This window comes from Pangasianodon hypophthalmus, chromosome 8 (genome assembly GCF_027358585.1).
Source record: "Pangasianodon hypophthalmus isolate fPanHyp1 chromosome 8, fPanHyp1.pri, whole genome shotgun sequence".
NCBI lineage: Eukaryota > Metazoa > Chordata > Actinopteri > Siluriformes > Pangasiidae > Pangasianodon > Pangasianodon hypophthalmus.
The window spans coordinates 5906754-5917471 of NC_069717.1; the positions used below are offsets into that span (position 1 = coordinate 5906754).

At 39.0% G+C, this 10718-nt stretch overlaps 1 protein-coding gene across 1 annotated transcript; it reads right to left on the reverse strand.

Moving 5' to 3' along the window:
- Positions 1 to 4143: 4143 nt before the first annotated feature.
- On the reverse strand, positions 4144 to 10481 carry bcas2 (BCAS2 pre-mRNA processing factor). Its single transcript, XM_026927975.3, has 7 exons — positions 10325 to 10481; positions 8403 to 8495; positions 8243 to 8313; positions 6454 to 6615; positions 6312 to 6362; positions 4601 to 4681; positions 4144 to 4502 (listed from the first exon to the last, which is right to left on the reverse strand). Exons 1-7 carry the CDS (start codon positions 10415 to 10417, stop codon positions 4376 to 4378), a joined length of 678 nt encoding a protein of 225 aa, XP_026783776.1. The 5' UTR covers positions 10418 to 10481; the 3' UTR covers positions 4144 to 4375.
- Between the last annotated feature and the right edge of the window lie 237 nt (positions 10482 to 10718).

The following is a 10718-nucleotide window of genomic DNA, read 5'->3' on the forward strand; positions in this document are numbered from 1 at the left end:
ACTTGCCATTGTTTTAACAGACTGTTTAAGTGCCTAAACTCAACAATTTTTTGGCCTGGATTTCTCTGTTATTTGGGGCAAGACATCCAACCAGTGTCTAGTGGGTGCAGCATGAAATGTATGATGCATCAAATCCATCCAATCATTTATTCATTCATCTTCAGTAACTTCAGTAACTGCTTTATACCAGTCTGGGAGGCGGTGGATCCAGAGTCATCACAAGGCACCATGCGCACACACATTCACACGCACACACACTCATTCTTACCGAATGTTACAGTATGTTGTAGGTCATAGCCCTGAGGAATCAGGTACTAAACTCTTCACCAGAATGCTTACATGACTGAGACGACATTCTGAACCACAAAACTCCAAACCCATGAGTACTGAGTATTAGCAATGAATGAATGAGTATTAGCAATGCCTTGATTGCAGAGGTCACACAGGGCTGTCATGATCTTCACTGTGAAACATAACTGTGTGTAATAAACAGGCAATAGACCTTAATCTTTAGAAAAGCTGAGGAAACAGGAGAAGTGGTGATTTTGGTGCTGAGCCCAACCTCAGACACGGAGATCTTCATGGGTGGCATTTATTTACTCAAGCTTGTCCTCTGTCTGTGTCTCCATTGTGTGCTTTATTTTTTTTATGAAGAAGAATACAGTAAAATCTTCCTAACTGTGCTTAGAACAATTGAGGTTCAAGTGTTCTCTTCTATTTTCAAGTACTTTCTTTTGTGTGTCTAATTGCTTTTATTGAATTATGAGAATTTCTCTATAATCAAAAGCTTTTATGTGGGGAAAAAAAAAAAAAAAAGTTTCACCCTAGATTTCAAGCTGTGTGTATATAAGGATATATAAGGATTTCTCCTTCTGACTGGTGAGACACCTCAACTGTAATGGACTGAACGTTAATGACGTCTCTGTTTGCATTGCTAGTTGTTGAAGTGGAGAAGCTTAAGGAAAAAGGCCTCATCCACATTCTCAAGAAACACATGGAATGAATGTTGGTTGCTTTGGCAACAAAATTACATCATGGACCATTTGTAATATAAACTGGTTTCACCTCCTAAACCCTCACATGCACTTTGCTTGCACAGCTGATGAAGGTGATGACTTTCGTCTGAAACATCCTGTTTCTCTGGAAACGTTGTGTACTATGTTGTAATTTTCACTACCTCTACTTTTATCACTGAAGTAGACTGGAGTTACTCTGGATTTTTCTTCAAATATTCAGTATACAGTATTGTGCAAAAGTCTTAGGCAGAATTATTCATTATTATAATTATAGACATAATTATTCATTTGTTTAGTCAGTCATCTTCAGTAATCCCTTTATCCTGGTTAGCGTCGCAGGGAATCTGGAGCTTATCCCAGGAACACCAGGTGCAAGGCGTGAGAATTCACCCCAGATGGGACACCAGTCCATTGCCGGGCACCATGCACAGACACATTCACTACAGATGGAACTACAAGGCTTGAGAATTCCAGTCACTCTTCCAGATTTGCAAAAGAGTCTGGTTTGAGATCTTCCACCCGATAGATAATGTGAGCAAGTGGTTATAGTCCCTCAAAATACTGCTGGATGAGCTTGTGATTGGCACAATAGAAAAATGTTCAATCTATCGCCCGGCCATCCATACCCAGAAGTCCATGCTCTCTGGATAGGAGGGGTGGCATACTCTCTCTCCCCTGTCGATTACAGCAACACTAGCCAATCATGGGCATCTGCGAACTCATGCATGCAGAAGAGGGCGGATAGTGCTTTCCTCCGAGTGTGTTACGCTGCCCCGTGACGCAGTATGATCAGCAATCCGATGGCATCCGATGTTGGATGGCATCACGTGTCTAGGAGGAACCATGTGTTGGACTTCACCCTCCTCAGTTGGTGGCTGTCATATGATAGGAGAGAGCAGGCTGGTGGGTTGGAATTAACCAAGATCAAATTAGGGAGACAACTGGGGTAAAAAGATACTGCTAGATGATATGGCTGTTATTCACGTGATGAAATAAAAGGTATCTCTGGAAAGATACAGGACAAGAAGCATTGCTGCTCCACAACGTGCAGCCAAATATGTGTATGTGCTGAAGAGCCAGCAAGTGGCTATTACCACAGCACTAAAGTGGCTGGAAACCACATTCTCCAAAGTGGTGGTGGATTGAGCAATTCATAACATGTAGGGGATTTCAGAGCTAAATATGCTGTGCTGAAAATGGGGACGGATATTGGCCAAATATGCAGAGCTTTGTAAAGTCCTGACATCTGGAGGTGAGTGCCACTGAAGAGAAAGATCTGGTTTAAATCAGAAATCTGCAACCTTGCCTCCATCTCTCCTTTGGAGCTTCTAACTTGGACCTCTAAGGACATGCACCCCAATTTCTGTTTCAAAACTGGAGCTCATTAAAAACCTGCTTCAGGTCAGCAGCTAATCAGGAATGTCTTCAAGGGCTGGCAATAGCAATCATGGTATTGGCAGAAAAATATAGTCCAAGTTCGTAGTTGATTTTGTTGCACATGAAGCACACGTCTTAAATATCCACTCTGATGCATTTTATTATTCCAAGGTTTCACTAACTATTAGAAACCATGTGCATAGCAATAAGCCATGTAGAGAACAACTCACAAAATGGTGGTGGATTTGGGGAGCTGTTTTGTGGCTGGTGGTACAGAGGCCCTTGTAGGTTTATGGCATGAATTTAAGTACCAGGATATTTTAGCTGAAAAGTGAGTTGCCTCTGCCAAGAGGTTACAACATGATGGTAGATGGATCCTTCTTTTATTCCTAAATACTCCTCCACAAATTGTTGTGGGTACAAAATTGTGGATTGTGCATGGAGAAGTGATCCATTTTGTTTGTTTAAGAAAACAGCAACTATTTGACATCCCTGTATATTTAAGCTCAGTACACATGGTGTTCATTCTTGCTTATAAAAATAAAAGGTACCGGAGCTTACCATAATCCCTAACAATCATAAAACCAGTCTGAAACAACGGACCTCAGAATCTTGATGAAGGGTTTAAACATTGTCTACAAAATGTTCGTTCAGCTTAACTTTATTGCCAATAGTTTATTTAAATAGATTTTACAGAGCAACAAACTAATTAAAGTAAACCTGTAACAGAACCTCCAGTCTCAGAGTCTGGTTCAGATTACTGTTTAAAAAAAGGAACAGAAAGTTTGAACCAATATTTCCTGTGTGAAGAAAACAACAGGCAGCAGTCTGCCAAGTTTCACTGTTGCTAAAAGCAGTCAAAATTGACCTACATATTATAGGAAATTTATCCCGCAAATAAAGCTAGCTAGTTAATTCTGAGGCGGAAATGCATGTTTGGATATCCAGTGTTTAGTATTGACTATTTGTACAAGTTAAAGCTTAAAAGAATATTGAGATTACTTTTGTAAAAGTAATATAATTTTGGCTACTATACCATGTAGCTTTTGGGCGGGTCTTCTGGTTAAATCTAATTAGCAAGCTTGGACGAAAACAGTCCTATAAAAGTATTTTCTCAGCTAATAAGCCACTCTAAACCTTCACTTATCATCAGGCACTTGATGGTGGCTCAGCTTTGGGCTACTGATCAGAAGGTTGTGAGTTCAAATGTCAACTTTGTCAATGCAATATTGTGTCCTTAAGCAAGGCTCCAAGCAACTCTCAGCTGCTTAACTGTATTCTGCCTCAACTGTAAGTAGCTTAAATAGGTGAAGACACTGGCTGTCTGAGAGGCAGGAACCAAAAAATATAATAAAAAGTGCCTGTTAGGCTCCCTAGAGGGCACTTCATCATGTTTTCCCACATAAAGTGGAACTGTACAGGGTATTGCATCACGTATTCTCCACTGGACTGGCACCCTGGAGGGTCACGGTTTCTCGCACATAGCAGCACCCTAGAGGACATTTCATCAGGTTTTTTCCCCCATTTGAAGGGCAGCCATTAGGGCACTTCATCATGTTTTCTCCATTCTAAGTGTCACCCAAATAAGTAAATGTAATACTCGCTAATAATCTTTTCATTCTTCAAAGTCTTTTCTGTTAGTTAGAAAGTTTCAAATGATGTTAAACTTAAACCATTTTTTTTTATTTAAAATTTTTTATTTATTGCATTGTATAAAAATACAGAGTTTAAAGAATTGGTTGACATTCACAAAAAAAAAAAAAAAAAAAAAAAAAAAAAAAAACCTACAATCCAAAGAATTCTTGCTGAACTGTATTGTAGCAAGCTTTCAAAAATACCACACCACTTCCTCTGCTAACTTCACAGTATGGAAACAAATCTCCACACTCTTCTCAGAAATGTCTTTTCTGCAGACTTTGCATCATTTTTTGACGGTGCATCCATCTGTTGTTCCAGATTGTGCTGGACAGGCATGTCACTTACTAGAAGTCCTGTCGGATGTTCTCCTTGTTCTCTTCTCCCTGCTGCTGCCTCAGCTGGCTGATGTCGTTCTCCAGCTGCACGATGGCTCGCTCGATCTCGTAGTTCTTACTCACGAGGGACACCCAGCTGTCAAATTTAACAAACAACACACAGTCATAGTCTACAAACTAAATGGAGTTTAAATAAGACGAATATTAGAAAACTTTTATATTCAAAACACAGACTTGGACTCCAGTTCTCGCAGTTTGGCCCCTCCAGTGAGCTGATCGTTCTTCCGCTGCCAGTTTAAGTCCTGAATGTGCTTCCTGTAACAACAGCAATAAATTGTGTTAAGAAATTGAGCCCAGATTAACCACAGGAACTAAAGCATGTTTCCATGTGTAAAGAATCAATCCTGCAGAAACTTCATAATACTAATCAACAGGTCAGTCATTCATTCATTCTTTCATTCATCTACCTTCAGTAACCACTTTATCCTGGTTAGTGTTGTGGTGGATCCGGAGCTACTCCGGGACCACGGAGCACGAGGCATGGATATACACTGGTTGGGACACTTGTCCATCATGGGCCCAATGCACACATTCACACACTCATTCACAGCCAGGGGCAATGTAGCCTAGCCAAGCTTTACTTGAATCAAGTAAAATTTCTCCCTTTTCTTACCCTGTGATTTACAACAGCTAAGTTTCCAACTTTATACATATAACAGAAACAATAAAATGCACTAAATAGCACTCATTTTCCAAACTTAAAAAAAAAAACAAACAAAAAAAAAAAACATGAATGGTCATTTGATTGTGGTTTCATTATCCAGGCAAGAGAAATGAAAAAAAAAAATGATATTTTTTGTTTTTATTACCAGAATTTGCAAATACATTTAAAAGCAACAACCAACAAGCATGACAAAACTACTCAGCTCAACCGTTCTCCACACAGGATCATGGAATTTTATATGCATGGCAAATGACTAGCGATTTCAGGTTGCATTGGTGGAAACTGTGCCTCTTCTCACTGCTCAGTGAGTCAAGCAGGTAAACTGATTCACAGTGAGTCACTCAGTTAGTCAACCATGTAAACTGATTCACTGTGAGTCACTCAGCGAGTCGAGCATGTAAACTGATTCACTGTGAGTCACTCAGCGAGTCGAGCATTGAAACTGATTCACTGTGAGTCACTCAGCGAGTCGAGCATGTAAACTGATTCACTGAGAGTCACTCAGCGAGTCGAGCATGTAAACTGATTCACTGTGAGTCACTCAGTTAGTCAACCATGTAAACTGATTCACTGTGAGTCACTCAGCGAGTCGAGCATGTAAACTGATTCACTGTGAGTCACTCAGCGAGTCGAGCATGTAAACTGATTCACTCAGTGAGTGAGCCGCCCAGTGAGTCATTGTCTCATCATGTTTTTGGGTTTCTACATACAACCCTATCAGTGACAACCACAGGTTTCAGAAAAACAAACCCCTTTTCAGTCTTACTTCATTTACGATTTCATTGTTTGATTTTCACTGAAAGAAAAGAAACTTAAGTTTCTGGTTTTACAAAGGCGCTAACAAGATTTTAATAATGTACTTACTTGCAAAGCAAAATAAATAAATAAATAAAAAAAAAAACACTACAGCTCACTACTTGCTGACTTTGTTGAGAGCACAAACATGATGTGCAACAAGATTGTCTTAGAAAAAGAAATAAACTAAACAGAATTAAATAATAAAGGTTCTTGTCCTCTCCCCAGTCCAGCTGTATTGCTTTCCCCCAATTTATATGTAATTAAACATTTGTTACATGAAACTGAATTTACAGGTTTTATCAACTTTTATCGACGTTTCACTTTTCAGATCATTTTAGTTAACTTTTTTTCACAAAAAAATCCTTGCCGGTTGTGAAAATTCTTCTTTTTTTTCTTTTGACATGCATATCAAAAGTTACTTACCTAACCTTCTGCAGCTCCTTCTGTGCGTTTTCGATCATGAACGCGAAGTTGCTATTTAACACAAACAAATAAATTCAGTATGAGAAGCAGGATGCACAATAAACTTTTCTGAAAACACTATCAAGTCTGTTCTGATACGTACTCATTAGACACCTTCCAGGCATTGGTGCCGTACTGTGCCATGAGTTCCAGGTTCTCTATGCGCACTGCCTGGTGCTCCAGCTGGGCCATCGAGTTATTCACGCAATCCTGCCACGCCGTCATGTCGTTCTTCTGGCCTGACGATGGGGCGGGCAGCTCGTATCTGAAATCGTGCATGTGCGTGTTGCATTACAAAAGAACAAGACGCATCAAGCGAGGTTGTATTTTAAATAGTAGCATTTCAGAGGCACTAACTGGAGTGCTTTCAAAGAAGCAATGACAAACGACTAAAAAGTAATGCTTGTCATCTAAAAAAAAAAAAAAAAAAAAAAAAAAAAAAAAAAAAAAAAAAGAGCATAGTTTAGGACAACGAAAACATCAGATTTGGCTGTGTGTTGCCATTTCGCAGTGTTTAAACTATTTCCAGTGCATTATAGGTAAAACAGATGGCCCTTTGCTATAAAAGCTCGTATCAAGTAGGCAGATTCTTGGCGTCCAACTGAGGTTTTACTAAAGGCACTAAAAACGGAGTTATGTCTGAGAAGTGACTACGAATAAACGCCAGCTACGCAAGCAGCACAGTTCATTTACACATCTTTATTCAACACATTGTCCACTAGGGGGCAGGTCAGAGCCAAAGCTGATTTTGCACTACAGTGAAGTAGAGTGTCGATGGCAGTGATCAAGGATATTCTTTTGTATCTTGTGAAAACGCCAGAAACAGTAATGGCGCCAACGTAGATAAATTATCAGGCATTAAATCTTAAATCTTGTCATTATAACAGAGTATATTTCTCGTGGTTGCTATGGATACACTATTTAGAGTGACGCATCACACTCTGCCTCTGCCGTCCATGTTAGCATAGCACCACGCACACGCATTGTGATCATTTTTTTGGAGTTAGATAATTAGCACTTCAAATAAACACAGGATACGTGCGGCAGCCATTTTGTATATGCAAAGATAATTGAAAATATATCTTCAACCTAAAGCTGTGTTCGTACTAGCAAAAGATTTGGGCTGGTCCAAATCTATTTGAGGGAGAACAAATAATAGTTACAAAAAAAAAAATTTTTTAAATTATATTTTCAACCCCATAATGTGAAACAAACTTCACGACAGTTTGAACAGCAAAAATTAAACTTATTAAATCTGTTGTTCTTAATTCCAAACCACTTCTAAATGAGGAACTGATATCTAATAGGTACAGTTTGCTTTAATCCAACTCAACTGTGATTAATTCCTTTCTATGCAGTTAGGAATTAATCACAGAAAAAGAATGAAGTCAGAGACTGGTAAGCAGAACATCTAGTGCCTCCAGAAATTTCGCTCCACTTAAGTAGCTGCCACGACTCCACAGAAAGCCCAGAAAGCCATCATTAAAATCCTGGTCCTCTTTCACCTCCTCACTGTCATAATAATTAGAGCAGTTACAAAATTACAATCTGGTGTTGTTACTATAAGAAGCCAGTATTCTACTGATTTATCCTCCCTCATCAAACTGTTTTATCGGAGAGCACATTTATAGGTCTTCATAAAACTACACTGCAAGTATTTCATGCTATTTTGTCTGTTTTATTACTGTGACCTTACTACAGGTCAGATGATCAGAAAAATCCACCAGCATTAAAATATATATGAAAAAACTTGAAGTTGTGTGTGTGCAAAAGTTTAGTGTGTATACGCAGAACCTCTTGGTAGGACAATTTGCCAGAACACGGGTTTTAGTCGACAAATCTGACAAATCTTCAGTGTGTTCTCTCAGATAATGCATCCCTGAATGATTTACCTCTTCATGCTGAGAAGCTCCATGGGCTGGCGTGCAGCAAGTCTCTCAAACTCATTCTTCATGATCTCTGTCTGTGTGAGGAATACAAATAATTATCTGTCAATTTATCCGTCAGACAATAAGGGAGATAATGCCACTTTAGAACTCTGATAGAACCTACTTCAAAAGCTGAGAAATCCGGCGTTGACAGGTAACTCAGGTAATTTTTTGTAGGTCTGTATCGCCGTGTTTCCTCCTCCACCAAAGCAGCAGCCTGAAAAAAACAGACTGTGGTTAAGGACATCTTCTAGAAGTGATGAAAAGTAACCGGGATAGGATACAACAATGGTTCTTAAAATGGGGTCCAAGGGGTCTGTGAAGAATAAGCAGGGAATTTTTTTTATTTTCTTGGTACAGTCGTGGAAATCACAACCCACATTATCAAAGATATTATATTTAGGGGTCCAAGCATCGATCAACTCAGACCCATGTTCCATCAGTAGAAAATTCAGGAAGAGAAAGCTCTGTGGCTCAAAGTAATAGTATTGAGCAATCTAAATAAGGTTCATGAAAAAAATCCATAATAATTGGATTCGTCGGAATATATATTTCTCGCAAAAAACATCCAAGCTCAACTAAATCACCCCAAACTATGTGGCAGAATGTGTTATGGCCTGATAAGACCAATTCCTAAAGGTAAAATAATTCCATAATTTCAAAACATATGTTTGGTGGAAAAAAAAAAAAAAAAAAAAAAAAAAAAAAAAAAAGCACATCACCAAAAGAACACCATACCCATGATGAAGCATGGTGGTGGCAGCATCATGCTTTAGGGCTGCTTTTCTTCAATTCAACCAGAACTGGGGCTTTTTTCAAGATGGACAGAATCATGAAGAGCTACAAATATCAGTCGATTTTAGTGCAAAACCTTCAAGCGTCTGCTAGTAAGCTGAAGATGAAAAGGAATTTCCCCTTTGAGCATGACAATGACCCAAAGCATACATCCAAATCAACAAAGGAATAGCTTAACCAAAAGAAGATCAATGTTTCTGAATGACCTAGCCAGAGCCCAGACCTGAATCCAGCTAAAAATCTGTGGGGTGACCTGAAGCAGGCTGTGCACAGGAGATGCCCTGACAATTTGACGGATCTAGAATGTTTTTGCAAGAAAGAGCTGATAGACTCTTAGCCAAAAAGACTGAGTGGTGTAATAAAAAAATCAAAAGGTGCTTCAACAATGTATTACTTTAGGGGTGTGCACACGTATGCAACCAGGTTATGGTTTTATCCCCCTGTTTTTCCCTAAAAAAAAAAAAAACAATGTGTCTGATTGCTTTTCACTAAATTTTTTATATGCTGTAATTTCACATTGCAGGTGGAAAAAGTTCTGACATGATTTATCTTGGTTTCATTTTTTTACATCACAGAAACCTGCCATTTTATCAGGGGTGTGTATACTTTTTATATCCACTGTACAAATACACACACACACACACACACACACACACACACACACACACACATATATATATATATATATATATATATATATATAAAGAGAGAGAGAGAGAGAGAGAGAGAGAGGGATTCAGGGGTCCCTGGCTACTGAAGGTTTGAGAACCACTGGTGTAAAATAACCTGAAGATTAATGGTTGAAGCATTTTATTTAACAAAGCAAACAACTTTACTCACTTTTGCATGATGATAACCAAAGCTCAATAAAATCATAGGCTGTTCTTTTATTATTCATGCTTTATAGAAGAATTAGCCTCATGACCTCAGTGTGTAAACTGATTTGATGGAAATATTGCAGTGTATACATCTCTCTTTTCTCTTTATCAGGTTAGTTGAAGACACATATTAAAGATGATACAGGCTCAGTTCCTATGAAAACAGTTACTGACTCTAATCCATCTGTTCCTATACAATTTCTAAACCAGTTAAATGAATGTAACTCTTACAAGCAGCACCAATACATTCAATTAGCTATCGTTAGCCTGCTAGCTATATAGCTTGCTACCTAGCTATAGTAACATTAGCTTACATTTTCATGCACTGTTAAAGTCTGTATCAAACTCTGACAATAGTATGTTGTGTACTTACTGCTTCTCTGACACCGGGAGCATCATAGCCCTGGTCAAAATACGGTAAAGCGTCAACAAACACTTCACCGGCTACCGACGAAGCTCCAGCCATATTGAGACAGCGTTACTACAACACGCTATCACATCGAGTTCTTTGTTTCCTACCCATATTCCGACACATCCCGCCTCCTACACTCTCATTGGTTATCAGATAGGGCTCGGAGAAAAACTAACCAATTGTATGGCTGCTTTTCGGAACAAAATACAAGGCTAGCCAATCATGCACTAGAGGCGTGGCTTGTCGAAATGGGGGTGGGAAATTGTTTTCTTCCTATGTTTTAATACGTTAACATGCGCCACCTAGTGCACTGGAGGACGGAGCAACTAAGCAGAGCCCTAGAGGGGAAATAATA